At 39.4% G+C, this 23,135-nt stretch overlaps 1 protein-coding gene across 1 annotated transcript in view; it reads left to right on the forward strand.

Moving 5' to 3' along the window:
* The window catches only part of SLC26A8 (solute carrier family 26 member 8), a 70,922-nt gene that overhangs the window by 22,886 nt on the left and 24,901 nt on the right, over positions 1-23,135 (forward strand). The window contains exons 4-8 of the mRNA XM_060110735.1: positions 145-261; positions 2,110-2,291; positions 11,456-11,620; positions 12,315-12,464; positions 22,212-22,294. Coding sequence (XP_059966718.1) covers positions 145-261; positions 2,110-2,291; positions 11,456-11,620; positions 12,315-12,464; positions 22,212-22,294 — 697 coding nt within the window. The remainder of the gene's footprint in view (positions 1-144; positions 262-2,109; positions 2,292-11,455; positions 11,621-12,314; positions 12,465-22,211; positions 22,295-23,135) is intronic.

Genomic DNA, 23,135 nt, shown 5'->3' on the forward strand with positions numbered 1-23,135 from the left:
AGGGCTGTATGCCAAGGGATTCTGTTACCATAGTCAGCTGTATACATGGGTCATTTTTATTTTAAATATTCTTTACAGTTTTTATTTCAGGTGACTTTTAAAAGCCAGACTACCTTTGCTTACTTAAAGTATCTTGCTTTTCAGTCCTGACATTTGGTTTGCTGGCAAGGCAGCTGATTCCTCCTCTCAATGTCTCTTATGCAGCTTTCTGTGCTTCAGTAATTTATGGAATTGGGGGATCATGTCATCAAATGTCCATTGGTGAGTTCAGTGCCGGAACCACAGGAGGTGGATGAAGTCTCCATCTCAATCATTTACTTATTGCTAAGGAACCCAAGCTAAAGCTACGTTTAAGGTAGAAAGAAAGGAGGCAGAAGATGGATATTCTATCCATAGGATTAGTGTTCAGATTTTAGAAATTGAACACTTCTTTTGTGATATTATTAATGTCACCACCAGACAAACAGGCTAGCAAGCTATTAAAGGAATTATAGGACAAGAGGTACTTTTCTTGGTGAAATTACCACATGTTGGAATCTGACTATCCTCAACCTGGAAGATCCAGAAATGATTTTGCCAAAACTCCTGGAGTGGATCCACTTTTCAGCTGTACCCATAATAACCAAAATCTGTGGACCTGATTTATAATAATCATGTCAGGGCTTCCCTGGTGGCACAGTGGTTAGGAATCCGCCTGCTGCAGGAGACACGGGTTCGAGCTCTGGTCCGGGAAGATCCCACATGCCACAGAGCAACTAAGCCCGTGTGCCACAACTACCGAGCCTGCACTCTAGAGCCCACGAGCCACAACTACTGAGCCTGTGTGCCACAACTACTGAAGCCTACGCGCCTAGAGCCCGTGCTCCGCAACAAGAGAAGCCACCACAACGAGAAGCCTGTGCACCGCAGCAAAGAGTAGCCCTTGCTCACCGCAACTAGAGAAAGCCTGCGTGCAGCAACGAAGACCCAATGTGGCCAAAAATCAATCAATCAATAAATTTATATAAAAAAATAATAATAACAGTAATCATGTCAGATTATTAATTTACATTGAGAAAATGCTGTCATAGTAATCAAAGCACTCAAACCCACAGGATAAGCACTTTTCTTCCCTAAGTCAAAAGTCCATCTACTAATTTATAATTGGAAATGACTGTTTCAGAGACCAGACTAGCTGAAGGTCATATAATTAGCACAATTTCTTCCCCTAGGTGAACCTATACAGAAATCAAATCACAAAATGCCCTGAGAGTCTCAGAAGGGCATCACCAACATTCACTCAGTAAAGTGCCTTTTTTTGAGCTTCCAGACTGTATAACTGACCAAGCAACCAACACTGACCATTCTGACTGTCACAGTTTTTCTCCAGGTGTGTTTGTATATTCAGTCCAGTTGTCATCCCATTCTGTTGAGTGCTCCTTTGCCTTTTTTAAGGACAATATTCCATATCTTTACTAAAATCTATTATGTGTTGATTTTACATTTGAACACTAAGAGAACTATTTTATTCCCATTTTTCCAAGTTCCCAGAGCACATTACAATCATTTCCAAATGCTGACAACAAGGGCTACTAGAGTTTTGTTTCTGTTACGTACTTTAAAGGTAAGATTTGCCTTTGCCTCCCTTATGTTGATAGTAGAAGTAAATGAAATTATATTCGTAATAGGTTTAACTCCATGTCATTTTGCACCTAAAAAATCCTTCATAAGTATTAGGTATTATTTTTCTTCTTATTATTATTGATTAGCTTTGTTTTCTGATCCTTTCAGCACCATCTCATTTTTTACCGTTTCTAAGAACGGGCACAGTGGCTGAGCCTGATAAACATTTCTAGTCAATTTCTCTTTAATCCTACTCCATATTCCCATGATGCAAAATTCCCATGATGCATACCTAGACCACCAAGATCTAAAACTTGTGAGTTGGTTACAGTACGTGGAGCCAGAGTTCTTTTCCCTTCTCTTTCTTATTTCTTGGTGGCCACTTTCAAATAAGAAAAGTTTGTCAGATCAAGGGCAAAACATCAGACCATGCCTTGCTTTTGTCAATATCTGTCAGTTTACCTGGACTTAAAACCTCACCTTCTGCCTAAACGTTTTCTTTCATAGGTACATTCTTCCTTGTGAGTGCTCTGACGATAAATGTCCTGAGGACGTACCCATTCAACAGTGGCCACCTAATACTGGGAACTTCCATCAAGGATGACTTTTCTAACCTCTCCTTCTTTGAGAACTATAACAAATCCTTGAGTGTGGTGGCATCCACAACTTTGCTGACTGGGATTATTCAGGTAGGACCTGAGTCTCTGAACCCCTGAAAAAGCAATAAATAAATAAAGGGTCTGCATGTGGACCCCTTCCTTTAATTGCTCCTGTTACCCATTGTGATATATCTGGAACTTAAGTGATTTTGTGTGTGTGTGTGTGTGTGTGTGTGTGTGTGTGTGTGCAATTTATTTAATTATTTATTTATCCTCAACAAATTTTTTTTCTTTTACATCTTTATTGGAGTATAATTGCTTTACAATGGTGTGTTAGTTTCTGCTTTATAACAAAGTGAATCAGTTATACATATACATATGTTCCCATATCTCTTCCCTCTTGCGTCTCCCTCCCTCCCACCCTCCCTATCCCACCCCTCCAGGCGGTCACAAAGCACTGAGCTGATCTCCCTGTGCTATGCGGCTGCTTTCCACTACTTAAGTGATTTAATTTTTCAAAAACTTATGGGTCTTGTGGATAGGCTGTCTCCTCAGTAACAAAACTTCTCCCTCCTCTGAAATCTACCACATTGGTTTAGGATGAGATACTCAATATTCTCATCAGTCCCTGATACTCTAGGACTAAAGAAGGGTCCCAGGGACTGTGGCCTAGAGTTCTACTCATGATTTCACTTTTTAAAAATTTCTTTCTATCCTTTCAACAAGAATAGCATTCATGGGCTCACATACTATATTTTTGGTTAGTGAGCATTAGAGTCAGACCTGAAATCCTTTTTCTGCAATGACAGGACTCAGCTAATGGACAATATCAATGATTTATTAAAATATCAGACCTTATTTTGGGCAGTGTCTTTAATTTCTTCTGAGAGTCTACCATCTGAAGTGTCACCCACTAAACTAGAGTCACATATTTCAGTTTTATTCCTCTTTCTTCTCAGCTAACCTGCTCTATAGCTAATTTTCACTGATTTCCCTGGGGCCATCTTTTATTATGCAAGGACTTACTGGAAGCCTACAAAGGCAGGCTATTATGGTAGGCTGACCCCAGCCCTGACACTTACCAGCTATGTGACTTACTTAAGTTATCTTACCTTCGTGGGCCTCAGTTTCTTCATGTTTAAATTGGGAATAATAATATTTATATTGCAGAGTTCTTGTGAGGATTAAGTGAGAAAATGCATGCAAAGCATTCAGCCCAGAGCCTGTCACATAGTAAGCATTAATAAATTATAATTACCAAGTATAGAGAAATGAAATTGGTACTTTAATAGAGACCAAAATTTTTTTTTTAAAGATATAATACCAGGCTTCCCTGATGGCGCAGTGATTGAGAGGCCGCCTGCCAATGCAGGCGACGTGGGTTCGAGCCCTGGTCCGGGAAGATCCCACATGCCATGGAGCAGCTGGGCCCATGCACCACAGCTGCTGAGCCTGTGCTCTGGAGCCTGCGAACCACAACTACTGAGCCCACGTGCCACAACTACGGAAGCCACTACAATGAGAAGCCCACGCACCACAGGAAGAGTAGCCCCCACTTGCTGCAACTAGAGAAAGCCCGCAAGCAGCAACGAAGACCCAGTGCAGCCAAAAATAAATAAATAAAATAAATAAATTTATTTAAAAAAATAAAAAGATATAATATCTGTGTTTAAAATATTCAATCTTGTAGGAGAAGACAAAATCACAGGCAGTAAGTCAGCAGCCTATTAATTATCTAAGTGGCCTTGGCAAGTTCTTTCCCGTTGTTTGAGTGTCATTTTTCTTTCATGTAATAAAGGAGGAGATATTCCATTTACAGGAAGATGGAATATATGTACTTTTGCCTATTCCTCCTGCTAAGAACAACTAAAAGCCTTGGAAAATTATATACAGAACAAATGTAAAAAGACTCTGAAAGGTGAAGAGAAGAAGACAAACTGGCTCAGACCCAAGGAACAACACAGTGGTGAGTTCCTTGGGTTTTCTTTTTTGCCTCATATATCTCAAACTTGGTGCTGAAGAAGCCAGAAACCCAAAATGCCAACATGGGCAGACCAAAAAAAAGCCCCAACAAAAGTCTGCTCTTTATAACCACAGGACCAGGAAAGACTAGCAAGACTGAAAACTTTTACCCAATAACTGCCCTACTCTAGACAAACACCAAAAAAACAAAAACAAACCTGTGGTGTCATCCCCACTCATGCCAGCAAAGGCCAAGCAGGGAGCCCAGACTTCCACACTCACCCAGCTGTAATGAGGTAGCCACCTGGGGTATTGTCAGAGAAGGCCAAATAGGGAGTCAAGACTTTTATCTCCACTGGGCAGTAATGAGAAACCCTTCCTACTCTTTGCTGGGGTGTGTCAGAGAAAGCCTAGTGAAGGGTCAGGTCTTTCACCACAACACAGCATTAATGATGACAACCCCCTCTTCAGCAGTGTCAATGGAGGCGATGTAGGGAGAAATAAAGGCATTTCTGTCTCTCCCAGCCAGGATGGGAGGCCTAGTGGGGAGCCAGAACTTCCATCCCTTCCCAGCAAAAATGAAGAGTCCCTATTGCCTCAAGTGTCAGTGGATTTTGAGAGGAGAACCTGGACTTCTGCCTTACCAGGCAGTAACAAGGTGGCACCTTCCCCTTCCCCTGCCAGCACTTTATCAAAATAAGCTGGCTAAAACAGAAGGTTTAAATAAGATCCAGAGTCTTACAGCATAGTACACAAAATGTCAACAATTAAACTGAAAATAACTTGTCATATCAAGAACCGAGAACATTTCAACTTAAATGAAGAAAGAAATGAAGAAAAAGATGCCAGCACTGAGATGACAGAGATATCAGAATTATCTGGCATAGATTATAAAGCAGCCATCCTAAAAACGCTTCAGCAACCAATTATGAACATGCTTGAAACAAGTGAAAAAATAGAAAGTCTTAAAAAGTAAATAGAAGACGTAAAGAAGAACCAAGTGAAAATTTTGGAGCTGAAAAATACAGTAACCAAATTTAAAAATTCAAAGGATGGGCTCAACAGCAAAATGGAGGAGACAGAGGAAAAAATCAATGAACTTGAAGACAGAACAATAGAAATTACACAGTCCGAACTACAGAGAAAAAACAGACAGAAAAAAAAATTAACGGAGCCTCAGGGACAAATGGGACTATAACAAAAGCTCTAAAATTTGTGTCATAAGCATACCAGAAAGGGAGGAGAAAAAAGATGGGGCTGAATTATTTGAAGAAATAATAGCTGAAAACTCCCCAAATTTGGCAAAAAATATAATCCTACAGATTTAAGAAGCTTGGAAAAACCCAAAGAAGATAAATCCATAGAAATCCACATCAAGACAAATCATAGTCAACCTGTTCTTTTTTTTTTTTTTTTTTTTAATTTTTGGCTGCATTGGGTCTTTGTTGCTGCACTCAGGCTTTCTCTAGTTGTGGCGAGTGGGGGTCAATATTCATTGTGGTGTGCGGGTTTCTCATTGTGGTGGCTTCTTTTGTTGCAGAGCACAAGCTCTAGGCATGTGGGCTTCAGTAGTTGTGATGTGTGGGCTCAGCAGTTGTGCTGCATGGGCTCAATAGTTGTGGCTTGCGAGCTCTAGAGTGCAGGCTCAGTAGTTGTGGTGCATGGGCTCAGTTCCTCCGTGGCATGTGGGATCTTCCCTGACCAGGACTTGAACCCATGTCCCCTGCATTGGCAGGCGGATTCTTAACCACTGTGCCACCAGGGAAGTCCCCATAGTCAACTTCTGAAAACTAAAAGCAATGAAAAAAAATCTTGAAAGCAGTGAGAGAAACACTTCACCTACAGGGGGAAAATAATTTAAATGACAGCAGATTTCTTGTTAGAAACCATGGAGACCAGAAGGAAATTGCACAATATATTTTGTTTATGAAAGAACTGTCAATCCAAAATCACAGCCTCAGTGAAAATATCCTTCAAGAATGAAGGAGAGGGATTTCCCTGGTGGTGCAGTGGTTAAGAATCCACCTGCCAATACAGGGGACACAGGTTTGAGCCCTGGTCTGGCAAGATCCCACATGCTGCAGAGCAACTAAGCCCATGCATCACACCTACTGAGCCTGCGCTCTAGAGCCTGTGAGCCACAACTACTGAGCCCACATTCCACAACTACTGAAGCCTGCATGTCTAGAGCCCATGCTCCACAACAAAGAGAAGCCACTGCAATGAGAAGCCCACACACCGCAACAAAGAGTAGCCCCTGCTCGCTGCAACTAGAGAAAGCCCACATGCAGCAATGAAGACCCAACAGAGCCAAAAATAAATAAATTTTAAAAAAAAGAATGAAGGAGATATCAAGACGTTCTCAGATGAAGCAAAACTAAAGAGAATTTGTCACTAGCAAGACCTACCCTAAAAGAATGGCTAATGGAAGTTCTCTAAACAGAAAGGAAATGATAAAAGAAGGCATCTTGGAACATCAAGAAGGAAGAAAGAACAATGGAAAAGGAAAAATATGGATAAATGTGGTAGTTTTCCTTGCTTCTTGGGTTTTCTAAATTATGTTCAATGGTTGAAACAAAATTATAGCACTGTCTGATGTGGTTCAAAATGCATATGGAAGAAATATTTAAAACAATTCTTTTATAAAAAACATAAAGGGAGGTAAAGTTTCTATAATTTGCTCAAACTGGTAAAATGTTTACACTGGTAGACTGTGATACGTTATGCATATATAATGTAATACCTAGGACAACCACTTAAAATCTATACAAAGAGATACACTCAAAAACACTATAGATAAATCAAAATGAAATTCTAAAAAATGTTCAAGTAACCAATGAAATCAGGAAAAATAAAGAGTTGAAAAACAGAAAAAACAAACAGAAAAATGGCAGACTTAAGCCCTAACGTATTGACATTTACATTAAAGTTAGAGACTGACATATTTAGAAATATGCTGTCTACAAGAAACATCAAATATAATAATATAGACAGGTTGAAAGTAAAAAAATGGAAAGATAGATTATGCAAATATTAATCAAAGGAAAGCAGGATTGACTATATTAATATCAGATAAAATAGACTTCAGAGCCAAGAAAATTACCAGAGGTAGAGAGGGACATTATATAATGATAAAAGTATCAGTCTACCAAGAAGACATAGCAATCCTACATACGTATGCACCAAACAACAGAGCTACAAAATATGTGAAGCAAAAACTGATATAACTGGAAAGGAGAAATAGACAAATCCACAATTACAGTTGGAGACTTCAACACCCCTCGCTCAACATTTGATTGGACAACTAGATAGAAAATCAGCAAGCATATAATAAAATTCAAAATATCAACAACATCAATAGGATTTGAGACATTTACAGAATACTCCCACCAATAACAGCAGAATACACATTCTTTTCAACAACCCATGGAACATACAGCAAGATAGACTGTATCCTGAGCTATAAAACAAACCTCAATAAATTTAAAAGAATTGAAATCAAACAGTATGTTCTCTGACCACAGTGGAATCAAACTAGAACTCAATAACAAAAAGTTAACAGGAAAGTCTCCAAATATCTGGATACTACTAAACAGCATACTTCTAAATAATCCATAAGTCAGGTAGGAAATCTCAAGGGAAGTTTTTAAAAAATACATTGAAGTAGGACTTCCCTGGTGGCGCAGTGGATAAGAATCTGCCTGCCAATGCAGGGGACACGGGTTCAATCCCTGGTCCAGGAAGATCCCACATGCTGTGGAGCAACTAAGCCCATGTGCCACAACTACTGAGCCTGTGCTCTAGGGCTGACGAGCCACAACTACTGAGCCCACGTGCTGCAACTACTGAAGCCCACGCGCCTAGAACCCATGCTCCGTAACAAGAAAAGCCACCACAATGAGAAGCCCGCACACCACAATGAAGAATAGCCCCCACTCGCCACAACTAGAGAAAGCCCGCGCGCAGCAATGAAGACCCAACACAGCCAAAAATAAATAAAATTAAATCTTAAAAGAAAAATACCTTGAAGTAAATGAAAATAAAACATACTAAAATTTTTGGAACACAGCTAAAGCAGTGCTGAAAAGGAAATTTATAGCACTAAAATGCATACAGTAGAATAAAGAAAATGTCTCAAATTAATAATACAAGCTCCCTCTTCAAAACCTAGAAAAATAAGAGCAAATTAAACCCAAAATAAGCAGAAGGAAGGAAATAATAAAGAGCAAAAATGAATGAAATTGGAAAGTTTACATGCTGATGATTCCATTTATGTAAAATTGGAAAGTTTACATACTGATGATCCCATTTATGTAAAATTCTTGAAGTGACAAAATTATAGAAATGGAGAATAGATTAGTTGTTGCCAGGGATTAAAGATGGGTAGAGGTCAGAGGATGGAGATTGGAGGTAGAGATGAGAGGTGAGAGGCTATTAAAGGACAACAAGAGGGATCTTTGTGCTGATGGAATTATTTTGTAACTTGGTTGTATTGATGTCAGTATCCTAATTGTGGCATTGTATCAATACTATAGTTGTGCAGGATGTTATCATTGGGGTAACTGGGTAAACCGGATCTCTGTGTGTTGCTTTTTTACAATTTCATGTCAATCTACAATTATTTAAAATAAAAAGTTTAAATTTAAAAAAAGAAGTCTGAACTAGATACTAATATCTAACATTTATTGCTATGTGCTGTCAATATTCAAAGCACTTTACATGTTTTATCTCATTTGATCCTCACAACAGCCCCCTGTATGAGGGTAGGTATTATTCTGGTACTTATTTTAAAGAAATAAATGTAGAAAGAGGTTAAGTGAATTGCCCAAGGTCACATAACCAGTACGATTCCAAACTGGGATTCAGGCTCAGTTTGTCTACCTCTAGAATCTGTGCACTAGATAACCTTAAAGTGCAAACTAGTGTTAATAAAAGTGAAGAGTTTGTTGTCAAAAGAATATGAAGTGGGGACTTCCCTGGCAGTCCATTGGTTAAGAGTCCACGCTTCCACTGCAGAGGGCATGGGTTCAATCTCTGGTTGGGGAATTAAGATACCACATGATGCGCAGTGTGGCCAAAAAAAAAAAAAAAAAAGAATGTGAAGTGAAGGGATAAATTTTAGCTGGGATGGAGTTGTCTGGGAAGGAAACAACCATTTATTGAGCCTTTCCTTCATTCACCAAACATTTAGTACAGAACTTCCTCAGTTTATGATGGGGTTACATACTGATAAACCCATGGTAAGTTGAAAATACTGTAAGTCGAAAATACATTTAATACACCTAGCCTACCAAACATCATAGCTTACCCCTGCCTACCTTAAACGTGCTCAGAACACTTACATTAGACTACACTTGGGCAAAATCATCTAACACATTATCTATTTTATAATAAAATATTGAATATCTCATGTAATTTGTTGAATACTGTACTAAAGGTGAAAAACAGAATGGCTGTCTGAGTACAGAAGAGTTATAAGTGTATCAATTGTTTACCCTCATGATTGTTTGGCTGACAGGGAGCTGTAGCTCACTGCCACTGCCCAGCATTACGACAGAGTATCATACTGCATATGGCTAGCCAGGAAAAAAAAAATCAAAATTCAAAGTACGGTTTCTACTGAATGCATATGCTTTTGCACCATCGTAAAGTTGAAAAAAATGTTAGAACCATTGTAATTTGGGAACTGTCTGTACTTGTTTTCAATAAGGATGGCAGATAGGTTTCACGTCACAGACCAATTCTGACTGACAATTGATGCCTAGAAAATTACATTAACACCAGATTCTGATGCCACATCACAGCTGGGTAAGGAAGAGTTCTATGGTTAATTATAGATATTTGCCATTTAAAAGGTGGAAGGAAGGGATGGCATGAAGAAAGAATGGTACATATTTGCATCTGTCACTATTTTCAGATTTGAGCTAAGTGTTTTATGTGAATTATGTAGTGTAATCCATACAAAACACTGCGTGTTGGGTACTATTCATTCTATAGGTGAAGAGACTGAGGTTCGGAGAGTTTAATAAACTCGCCCAAACTCACTCAGGCTGTGAGTGGTAGAGCCAGCATTGAAGCCAAGTTCTCCATCCCCAGGATTCATGCTGTTTGCACCACACCTCCTGAAGAAGAGAAGTTTCATTGAACTTTTGAAAGAGATGATAAACATGGATTGGCAAAGAGATGGCAGAGGGGTTTGAACATAAGCACAGAAGTAAAAATCAGCCAGTCACACCAATGACAGGAAGCAGATTGGCCTGACTGGAGTAAAGGAGCATATTGGGCAGTAATGACAGGACATTAAGGGAGACAAACTGCCCAGCTAACTGAAAGCTTTGAAACAAAAAGCTTTTAAAGCTAATAGATTTATTCTTCCAAGTTTGTTTTCTGAGAGTTCCTACTGCAGTGGAAGATGAAGCAGTGACAATAGAAGACTTCATGACTTTTGTTTTTCTTTCCCCATCTTCTTCATTGGGCTGTGTCATTTTTCTTAACCTACCCTCTTAAGAGGGTTGGGGCTCACCCCCATCCATAATTTTACAATTTTTTTAATTATAAAAGATGAACATGTATATTGCAAAAAATCTCAAATAATAAAAAAGTGTATAAATTACAAATATTGCCCCAAACTTTTAATCCCATTCTCCAAAGGTAACTTCTGTTAATAGTTTGGCATCTATCCTTTTAGATGCTTTGCTTGTTTATTAAAAAACATTTTAAAAATATATTTACATATATATGCATGTGTACATGTAAAATGCTATATCATACATGTATTTATATATAATCCTGAAGACATAAATTCAGTTTAATCATTCTTTGTAAAGATAAATGTCAAAGGCCAAAAAGTTTAAGCTGGAACCCAGTTTGTTTTAATGTTTTTCTTTGCGAAAAGCTGCATTCCTCACAGGGATATTAACCTCTCATGAAGAGGGCTATCAAAGCTTCTAGTGAAAAGGGCTTTGAAAAGGCAAGGTCTTGTTCTGATCACTTTGTCACTGTTAACCCCACATCAACAAGGTCAGTAGATTCTAGAGTAAGAACTTAAGCTTATGAACTCGTGAAGAAAGGAGTGTGGTCTTATGTCTGTAGGAAACCTCTGAATAAACACCAAGGACCTACCTTAGCTCATCAATTTCAGTTGATTAGGGAAAGAGGAACAAGAGTTATCAAAGGGGCCTAACTTAACTTTTTTGTTGGAACCCCTCTGGAGTCTGCCTAATTGGTGACATTGCTGGTTTGATGACATTCCTCCTCACTCTGGTTTTCTTTTCCATCTGAACCCCCTACAGCTATCAATGGGCATGTTAGGTTTTGGCTTCATTATCACCTATATTCCGGAGGCTGCAATCAGTGCTTACCTGGCTGCCACGGCACTACACATTATGCTGTCCCAGTTGACCTGCATCTTCGGGATTATGATTAGTTTCCATTCTGGTCCCATCTCCTTCTTCTATGTGAGTAATTTCTACCCTCACCTAGACTTACAATTGCCCCTCCCCTTGCCTCCAAAAAGAAGTAGACCCGAGTGGATAGACTCCTGCATAGGCAGCTGGGTCAAGAGAGACCTAGAAATAATTTCACCTCTTCTAGATTTACAGTCTTGATTAACTGCAGGTGCCAGTTGGACCATGTTCCTAGTTGCATTAACCATTTCACCCCAGCCTTTTAAACCAACATGATTTATATTAAAATTTGGTCTTTGAGATACTGTATTATCATACTTCTTCCCATTACATGCCTCCTGAAAGACATATATCCTAAAATATAATATATACAGAATATAAAATGCAAAGTAGTCCCTGAATGCAAGAATGGCCTGGGAGCCAAGCTAAACATACATGGTCTGGGAAAATTGATAAAGAATAGGCTAATAAACAGAACTCCTGGGTCCTTTCCACTACACTGAAACATAGAAAGTGTATTATCTTCTTACTGGACATTATAGTCTTTTAATATACTGTTTTCAATTAAAAAAATATGTATCCACCTACTTGCTCTCACTGTTCTAGTAATGCTCATAAAGACCTCTGTGCCCAGCAACACTGCCTAGGGACTTCCTTTTGAACTAATTTAGAAAAAGCATCATTTTCTAGATTTAGACAATTATTACATCCCTTTCTAAGCCTCTGTAATTTTGTTTTCTTTCAGAACATAATTAACTACTGTATAGGTCTCCCCAAAGCTAATTCCACCAGCATCTTACTATTTCTAACTGCTATTGCTGCTCTGAGAATCAACAAAAGTATCAGAATTTCCTACAATCAGTACCCCATCAAGTTTCCCATGGAAATTTTTCTGGTAGGTGTTTTCATTTTGTTTTGTTTTGTTTTGCTTTTTATTGGAGTATAGCTGCTTTACAATGTTGTGTTAGTTTCTGCTGTACAGCAAAGTGAATCAGTTATGCATATACATATATCCCCTCTTTTTTAGATTTCCTTCCCATTTAGGTCACCACAGAGCACTGAGTAGGGTTCCCTGTGCTATACAGTAAATTTTCATTAGTTGTCTATTTTATACATAGTAGTGTATATAAATCAATCCCAACCTCCCAATTCATCCCACCCCCTTCCCCCGTTGGTATCCATAAGTTTGTTCTCTACATCTGTGTCTATTTCTGCTTTGAAAACTGGTTCATCTGTACCATTTTTCTAGATTCCACGTATGTGTTAATATACCATATTTGTTTTTCTCTTTCTGATTTATTTCCCTTAGTATGATAATCTCTAGGTCTATCCACGTCTCTGCAAATGGCACTATTTCATTCCTTTTTATGGCTGAGTAATATTCCATTGTATATAGGTACCACATCTTCTTTATCCATTCCTCTGTGGATGGACATTTAGGTTGCTTCCACGTCCTGCCTATTGTAAATAGTGCTGCAATGATCATTGGGGTACATGTATCTTTTTTTTTTTTTTCTTTTTGCGGTATGCGGGCCTCTCACTGTTGTGGCCTCTCCCGTTGCGGAGCACAGGCTCCGGACGCGCAGGCCCAGCGGCCATGGCTCACGGGCCCAGCCGCTCCGCGGCATATGGGATCCTCCCAGACCGGGGCACGAACCCGTATCCCCTGCACCGGCAGGCGGACTCCCAACCACTGCGCCACCAGGGAGGCCCTATACTGTTCTCCATAGTGGTTGTACCAGTTTACATTCCCACCAACAGTGTAGGAGGGTTCCCTTTTCTCCACATCCTCTCCAGCATTTATCATTTGTAGATTTTTTGATGATGGCCATTCTGACCAGTGTGAGGTGATACCTCACTGTAGTTTTGATTTGCATTTCTCTAACGATCAGTGATGTTGAGCATGTTTTCATGTGTTTGTTGGCCATCTGTATGTCTTCTTTGGAGAAATGTCTATATAGGTCTTCTGCCCATCTTTTCATTGAGTTGTTTGTTTTTTTTTGATATTGAGCTGCATGAGCTGTTTGTATATTTTGGAGATTAATCCCTTGATGGTTGCTTTGTTTGCAAATATTTTCTCCCATCCTCTTGGTTGTCTTTTTGTTTTGTTTATCGTTTCCTTTTCTGTGCAAAAGCTTTTAAGTTTCATTAGGTCCCATTTGTTTATTTTTGGTTTTATTTTCATTACTCTAGGAGGTGGGTCAAAAAATCTTGCAGCAATTTATGTCAAATTGTGTTTTGACATTTGACAAATATGTCAAAGAGTGTTCTGCTTATATTTTCCTCTAAGAGTTTTATAGTGTCCAGCCTTACATTTAGGTCTTTGATCCATCTTGAGTTTATTTTTGTGTATGGTGTTAGGGTAATGTCATTCTTTTACATATAGCTGGCCAGTTTTCCCAGCACCACTTATTTTTTTTTTTTTATGGTGTGAGATGGGGGTCCACCTTCATTTTTTTTTATTTTTTTTATTTTTTGCTTTATAACAAATTTAATCAGTTATACATATACATATGTTCCCATATCCCCTCCCTTTTGCGTCTCCCTCCCACCCTCCCTATCCCACCCCTCCAGGCGGTCACAAAGCACCAAGCTGATCTCCCTGTGCTATGCGGCTGCTTCCCACTAGCTATCTACCTTACGTTTGGTAGTGTATATATGTCCATGCCGCTCTTTCACTTTGTCACAGCTTACCCTTCCCCCTCCCCATATCCTCAAGTCCATTCTCTAGTAGGTCTGTGTCTTTATTCCTGTCTTACCCCTATGTTCTTCATGACATTTTTTTTCTTAAATTCCATATATATGTGTCAGCATACAGTATTTGTCTTTCTCTTTCTGACTTACTTCACTCTGTATGACAGACTCTAGGTCCATCCACCTCATTACAAATAGCTCAATTTCATTTCTTTTTATGGCTGAGTAATATTCCATTGTATATATGTGCCACATCTTCTTTACCCATTCATCTGATGATGGACACTTAGGTTGTTTCCATCTCCGGGCTATTGTAAATAGGGCTGCTATGAACATTTTGGTACATGTCTCTTTTTGAATTATGGTTTTCTCAGGGTATATGCCCAGTAGCCCAGCACCACTTATTGAAGAGACTGTCTTTTTTCCATTGTATATTCTTGCCTCCTTTGTCATAGATTAGGTGACTGAAGGTGCATGGGTTTATCTCTGGGCTTTCTATCCTGTTCCATTGATCTATATTTCTGTTTTTGTGCCAGTACCATATTGTCTTGATTACTGTAGCTTTGTAGTATAGTCTGAAGTCAGGGAGTCTGATTCCTCCAGCTCCATTTTTTTCCCTCAAGATTGCTTTGGCTATTTGGGGTCTTTAGTGTTTCCATACAAATTGTAAAAATTTTTGTTCTAATTCTGGAAAATTGCCATTGGTAATTTGATAGGGATTGCATTGAACATGTAGATTGCTTTGGGTAGTATAGTCATTTTCACAATATTGATCCTTCCAATCCAAGAACATGGTATGTTTCTCCATCCATTTGTATTGTCTTTGATTTCTTTAATCAGTATCCTATAGTTTTCTGAGTACAGGTCTTTTGTCTCCTTAGGTAGGTTTATTCCTAGGTATTATTCTTTTTGTTGTGGTGGTAAATGGGATTGTTTCCTTAATTTCTCTTTCTGATCTTTCATTGTTAGTATATAGGAATGCAAGAGATTTCTGTGTATTGATTTTGTATCCTGCAACTTTACCAGATTCACTGATAAGTTCTAGTAGTTTTCTGGTGACCTCTTGAGGATTTGCTGTGTATAGTATCAAGTCATCTGCAAGCAGTGACAGTTTTACTTCTTCTTTTCCAATTTGGATTCCTTTTATTTCTTTTTTTTCTCTGATTGCCATGGCCAGGACTTCCAACACTATGTTGAATAATAGTGGCGAGAGTGGACATCCTTGTCTTGTTCCTGATCTTAGAGGAAATGCTTTCAGTTTTTCACCATTGAGAGTGATGTTAGCTGTGCACTTGTCATACATGGCCTTTATTATGTTGAGGTAGGTTCCCTCTATGCCCACTTTCTGGAGAGTTTTTATCATAAATGGGTGTTGAATTTTGTCAAAAGCTTCTTCTGCATCTATTGAGATGATCATATGGATTTTATTCTTTAGTTTGTTAATGTGGTGTACCACATTGATTGATTTGTGTATATTGAAGAATCCTTACATCCCTGGAATAAATCTGACTTGATCATGGTGTATGATCCTTTTAATGTGTTGTTGGATTCTGTTTGCTTGTATTTTGTTGAAGATTTTTGCGTCTATGTTCATCAGTGATATTGGCCTGTAGTTTTCTTTTTTTGTGATATCTTTGTCTGGTTTTGGTATCAGGGTGATGATGGCCTCATAGAATGAGCTTGGGAGTGTTCCTCCCTCTGCAATTTTTTGGAAAAGTTTGAGAAGGATAGGTGTTAGCTTTTCTCTAAATGCTTGATAGAATTCACCTGTGAAGCCATCTGGTCCTGGACTTTTATTTGTTGGAAGATTTTTAATCACAGTTTCAATTTCATTACTTGTGATTGGTCTGTTCATATTTTCTATTTCTTCCTGGTTCAGTCTTGGAAGGTTGTACCTTTCTAAGAATTTGTCCATTTCTTCCAGGTTGTCCATTTTATTGGCATAGAGTTGCTTGTAGTAGTCTCTTATGATCCTTTGTATTTCTGCAGTGTCAGTTGTTACTTTTCCTTTTTCATTTCTAATTTTTATTGATTTGAGTCCTCTCCCTTTTTTTTCTTGTTGAGTCTGGCTAAAGGCTTATCAATTTTGTTTATCTTCTCAAAGAACCAGCTTTTAGTTTCATTGATCTTTGCTATTGTTTTCTTCATTTCTATTTCATTTCTTTCTGCTCTGATCTTTATGATTTCTTTCCTTCTACTAACTTTGGGTTTTGTTTGTTCTTCTTTTTCTAGTTGCTTTAGGTGTAAGGTTAGGTTGTTTATTTGAGATTTTTCTTGTTTCTTGAGGTAGGATTTTATTACCATAAACTTCCCTCGTAGAATTTCTTTTGCTGCATCCCATATGTTTTGGGTCATCGTGTTTTCATTGTCATTTTTTTCTAGGTATTTTTTGATTTCCTCTTTTATTTCTTCCATGATCCATTGGTTATTTAGTAGCATATTGTTTAGCCTCCATGTGTTTGTGTTCTTTACAGTTTTTTTTTCCATAATTGATTTCTAATCTCATAGTGTTGTGGCTGGAAAAGATGGTTGATATGATTTCAATTTTCTTAAATTTACTGAGTCTTGATTTGTGACCCAAGATGTGATCTATCCTAGAGAATGTTCCATGTACACTTGAGAAGAAAGTGTATTCTGCTGCTTTTGGATGGAATGTCCTATAAATATCAGTTAAGTCCGTCTGATCTAATGTGTCATTTAAGGCTTGTGTTTCCTTATTAATTTTCTGTCTGGATGATCTATCTTTTGGTGTAAGTGGGATGTTTCTGCTAAGTGTTTTGATACTCCAAACTCATGGTTCAGATCATTTAAAGTACGTATTTTTTTAAATTTAATTTAAAGTAAGTAACCTCGGAAGGGAAATGTTCATAGGAGAATTGTAAAAATAATATTTTCAAAATGTATGTTGAATTGTGACAAAGCTGAATACATACATTTAGTTAGCTTATATTTTTTAAACATGCTTATTTTTCAAAAGACTTTTATCTACTGCCTCTTTTTCATACTATTTGAAAAATTGGGGTTTTTTTTCCATTATGACAGTAATACAGGCTCATTCTAGCAATTTTTTGTTTGGCCATGCCACGTGGCTTGTGGGATCTTAGTTCCCTGACCAGGAATCAAACGCAGGCCCCCAGCAATGGAAGCATGGAGTCCTAACCACTGGACCACCAGGGAATTCTAGCAATTTTGAAAACAGAAAGAAAAAAAATGGAAGGAGGAAAAGAAATTCCTATAGCTGCACTATCCAAAGTCAACTACAATTGATATTCCTGTACTTTCAGTTATTCTCACCTTTCCTCTTTCAAGCAAATACATGACAGGCCTATGCTCAGTGTTGATGAATTTCTGTATTCTTTTATGTAGAGGTTTCATTTCTATTTTAATATAGCAGCAACCACACTGTTATTCAGCCTCCTTTCATTCTCCCTATGCTACAGTAAAGAAATTGAGGGAGATGAGATGTTAAATGAAAACTAATCCATGACATTAAGTGGCAGAGCTGGGTTCGGGGAGGTGGGGCTGCTGGGGAAGGTGTGTGTTCATGTATATGTCCTAGGTTTTTTTAACATCTTTATCTTTAGATCAGGGGAAATGTTAAACTAAATAAATGTGATTGTTTTCTTTATTTTCGAGAATATTAAAAAATGTTGTCTAAAGATAACATTTCTTGTTAGTTTTAGGAAATCTGGGAGAATTCCCTGGTGGTCCACTGGTTAGGACTCCACACTTTCACTGAGGAGGGCGTGGGTTCAATCCCTGGTCCAGGGAACTAAGATCCCACAAGCCATGTGGCACGGCCAAAAAAGAAAAAGAAAAAGAAATCTGATAAAATTTATCTTTTGCAGTTAACATTTTTACAATACTAAAGAGATTTTTATAAATAAAGCTCAGGTTTTTGGAGTCAGCATTTCTCTTACAAGGATCAATAAATCTTTGGGTGTCCTTGAGCATTATTTTCCCGTTAAGAAGTGTTCTGTGATAGAGATAATTAAAGTTCACCATGTGCTCCCCTGTATTTCCCAGCTGCCCTTGTAATTAGGCGGGACCATGCAACTTTGGGGCCAAAGCATAGGCGAATAGGCATGAGTTTCCAATGTTCCTTCTTCCCCTGCTGTAGTAATCATAGGGGCTATATGTTGAGGTGATAGAGTCTCCAGGTAGAATTAGCCTGGATCCCCAAGGCACTATTTGCAAAGAAGCTGTCCTGAAGAGACACTGACCCACAGTGGACTTTGTGTGGGTAAAAAAATAACTTTCAAGTGCTAGGAAACTAAGATCTTACGGTTTGTATATTGCCACAGTATAACATATTCTATGCTAACTAATCCAGGTCCATACTCTTCATGATTGAAAGAGTATAGGAATTGCTTTGGAAACTGAGACCAAGCTCTGTCTCATAACTGTTGTCTACTTCTTGTGGAGGTGCATATCCTTTCTTCCTTGGAGTAGTTAAAAAGCTATCAATTCATAAAGGCCAAAAGCTGAATGGCTGCTTTTACAAAAGACCTTCCAAAACACTGTATACAAATAGTGGGGCCCTAGAACCCAGGGGACAATGTGCATATGGAGTTTGGGGAGTGGAGTCAGAGGCAACCTCTCCTTCTCTTGGAACCAAGTACAGCTCTGGCTTCTTAGGAAGCTGAGGCTTTGGAGTCACCAGCAGATGGCATCTGTGACGCAGGCATCAGCGCACTCTCTCTGTTTCTATCTCTGTTTCTGTGTCTCTCTTTGATTCCAGCTTTATTCAGGTATAAAATTATAAGATATTTAAAGTGTGCATCATGGTGATTTGATACAGATATACATTGTGAAAGGATTTCCCCCATCTAGTTAATTAACACATCCATACCCCATACATTTATCTTTTTTTTTTTTTTTTGGGTGAGAACATTTAAGTTCTACTCTCTTGGCAATTTTTAAGTATATAATAAAATGTTATCAACTATAGTCACCATGTTTTACATTAGATCCTCAGACCTTATTCATCTTGTAGATGAAAGTTTGCACTGTTTTACCAACCTTTCTCAATTCCCCCATCCCTCAGTCCCTGGCAACCGCTTTTCTACTCTCTGTTTCTATGAGCATGACTGTTTTGTTTTTTGTTTCTGTTTTTGTTTTAGATTCCATGTATAAGTGATACCATGCAGTATTTGTCTTTCTCTGTCTAGCTTATTTCACTTAGCATAATGCCCTCAAGGTCCATCCATGTTATCACAAATCAACCCTCTTTTAAGAGACATCAGCAGCAGGGATCATAGTGATGTTCCTTTAAGCAACCTCAAAGGCAATAACATTAACCTGGGTTATTAGGAAAGGAGAGGAGTAAGAGTATAGAGGATGCTGTGGGTTGACTATGGCTGACAGATTGGTTTGTGAGCCACAGTTAAGACACTCCTTTGGGGAATGCTATAAATAATTAGGATGCACCATGAAGTGAAGTGGAGAAATAGACTGAGGTCCAGAAACAAATGTAGGTGGAGACTTAGAATTATTGCAGATTAGGCATTAAACTTTTTTGTGACCTGATTTATCCTCAAAGGTTATTGAAGCCTGCAATACACTACTTATACACATGTCAAGTCAAGTGATTGGGAACATTTCCTACTATATAGCAGGGATTAGTGATGTAGTTTAGAATTGGAAAAAGACCTCCATGTTTCCCTTGGAAATGAGGAAAGTAGGAGAGGGAGGATGAGAGCTGCTATGGTGTAGCGGGTGAAAAGCTTTTCACAACACCCCATAAGAAACTACTGTTAAGATATGCTGGAGATGGGCTTCCCTGGTGGCACAGTGGTTAAGAATCCACCTGCCAATGCAGGGGAGACGGGTTCAAGCCCTGGTCGGGGAAGGTCCCACATGCCGTGGGGCAACTAAGCCCGTGCACCACAACTACGGAGCCTGCACTCTAGAGCCCACGAGCCACAACTACTGAGCCCAGATGCCACAACTACTGAAGCCTGCATGCCTAAAGGCCATGCTCCACAACAAAAGAAGCCACTACAATGAGAAGCCTGCGCACCGCAACAAAGAGTAGCCCCCGGGGCTTCCCTGGTGGCGCAGTGGTTGAGAGTCCGCCTGTCGATGCAGGGGACACGGGTTCGTGCCCCGATCCCGGAAGATCCCACATGCCGCGGAGCGGCTGGGCCCGCGAGCCATGGCCGCGGAGCCTGTGTGTCCGGAGCCTGTGCTCCGCAACGGGAGAGGCCACAGCAGTGAGAGGCCCGCGTACAGCAAAAAAAAAAAAAAAAAAAAGTAGCCCCCGCTCACCGCAACTAGAGGAAGGCCGCGGGCAGCAACGAAGACCCAACGCAGCCAAAAAAAAAAAAAAAAAAGGATGTGCTGGAGGAAACTGCTCATACCCACCAATCTCTCCTTTAGATGGTAGTCTCAAATATTAAGGGAAAATTTCAAGGCAATATTTGGGATCCAGGTAAAATAAACTGACAAATAATTCAAGAGTTTCATAGATATAAGAAATTGTACATACCGTATGTTCATAATTAATGTATGTGTATGTGTGTATTTGTATATGTGTATATTTAAGCTGTATAGCAAACACCAAAAAAAAGCATCAATAGTAGTTATCTTTGGGTGATTTATTTCTGCTTTTAAATTTTTCATATTTTCTCTATTTTCCTTAATGAGCAAGTGTAACCTTTATACTGGAAATGAAAGAGTTTCTTGGCCACTTGCCACACTTCTTGTCCCTTAACTATAGAAAGATCACAACTTTTCTGTTGATCCAGATCTTCCTTCCATTCTGATCTGTAGGCTTCCTAGGGGTCGTCATCTGAACACGGCATCACAGGTAAACCAACAGCTATCCTGCTCAGTGTCTGGCTGAACTCTTAGAGTAGATGCTGGGAAAAGATTTATGTGTTAGTAGGGATAATGGGGTAAAGCAACTATATATTATTATTTTAAAATGGGCATTGAGTTCTCTTGTCTCTGCTTTAATTTGCTTTGGTGTGAGGTCTTTTTTTTTTTTTTTAAAGACGCCACTTTTTAAAATTAATTAATTAATTAATTAATTTTTAAATTTTTGCTGTGTTGGGTCTTCGTTTCTGTGCGAGGGCCCTCTCTAGTTGTGGCGAGCGGGGGCCACTCTTCATCGCGGTGCGCGGGCCTCTCACCATCACGGCCTCTCCCGTTGCGGAGCACAGGCTCCAGACGCGCAGGCTCAGCAGTTGTGGCCCACGGGCCTAGCTGCTCCGCGGCATGTGGGATCCTCCCAGACCAGGGCTCGAACCCATGTCCCCTGCATTGGCAGGCAGATCCTCAACCACTGCGCCACCAGGGAAGCCCAGTGTGAGGTCTTTATAAGGTGTAACAGCTGCTAGCTTGTCTGTTTTCCCTCTAACAGACATTAGAAATGGAAGGGAGACTTGGCATTTCAGAAGGAAATGAAAGGAGAAAAAAGAAAGCAAGTAATTGCTTTGCTAAAGCAATTTTTCGTGTGTGCTATCAAATGCTGCTCCATCTTACTAATGGTTATTAATGATTATCAATATACCTCAACAACCCCCCAGAGGGCTTACTTGTATTGGGACAATGTACCTAGATTTTAAAACTTTTAAAACTGAGGCCTTGGTTACAGCTATAATCTGAAAACATGTTTATACTTGATCCAGATATTTAAAGTTGGTGAGGAAAGAGAAGTCTAGGGCAACCCTTTTTTCCTATTACTATGTCAGAGACCAAGCCTGAAGTTGTTTTTCATTCTGGTTACAGTGCTAAAAAGAGTTCAGGGAACCAAAAGAGTCGGGGAGGACTTCTGCCTTTGTCGTTCCACTGAACTGGCACTGCCTCTTTCTCCAACCTTCATGTATAGGGACTGCCGCGTATTGCCTTCCCTGTGCTGCCAGAGGCTATGGGCACCTCTGCTCTTGGAAGCAATGCATAATGTTTAGATGATCACATTCCTTTTCTTTTTAAACCCCTACAGATTCTTGGGTTCGCTGCATTTGCAAACAAGATAAACGTGGACACAGAAAACAGCAAGATGCTCATTGATATGATTCCCTATAGGTTGGTAATTCCACTTTTCAAGACTACTTTTTCCTTCCCGTTAACTCCTCTTAGCCTCTGACTACATAGCCTGATTGGTATCATTGACCAAAACAGAGTGCCAGTTAGTTCTCCAGCAAGGATGGGTTTGTTTGGGATCAGCAAAGAATTGCAATTTGGGGTCTGCAACCATGGCGAGTCACATGCAAGTCCTCCCACATCAAGGGAAGAAGTTTTTATAAAGGAAAAAATAAAATTGGAGTTGGGGGAGCCATGGTAAACAAAAAGTCTATGGCTTTTCATTGGCTGAGTCCTTTGCCAGGAAAGAAGAGGAGTCTTTCTTCTTCCTGTTGGGCTCTGCAATGGTCACAGTGTGTGAGAACTCCCCCTTTTGGTCTCCCAACTCTACTTAATTATTTTCTATTTATTAATTTTTTTAAACAATATTCTCTGCTAACAGTCTCTGGCCACAGCCAAATCCGGGTCATGGGCTCAAGTTCATTTTAGAACACAGAGATTCTAAAGGACAAGGGCTAGGACAACCCCATTCTTCTCTGTTCAGCCTTTGACTCTCCTCCCATGGTCGAGCCAATCCCCTTACCCAAGTAAACTGCTGGATGCACTGGATACCAGAGAGACTCATGCATCTTTCTCACAGCACATTATGAAGCTTCTCAACCTCCATACCTGTCTGATTAACTCTCAAGGATGGGACAAGAGATACCTCTGTTTTCCTAGCCTCTCTCTGGGGTTCAGTGCTCAGGATGTGAGCATTCCTTCTGTCTTCACCTACTTAGACTGAATGGGTGTCCTTGAGCAACATTACTTCATCACTCTGAGTAGAAAGCCTTCTTCAAGTAGT

Source organism: Mesoplodon densirostris, chromosome 10 (assembly GCF_025265405.1).
Source record: "Mesoplodon densirostris isolate mMesDen1 chromosome 10, mMesDen1 primary haplotype, whole genome shotgun sequence".
Classification (NCBI taxonomy): Eukaryota; Metazoa; Chordata; class Mammalia; order Artiodactyla; family Ziphiidae; genus Mesoplodon; species Mesoplodon densirostris.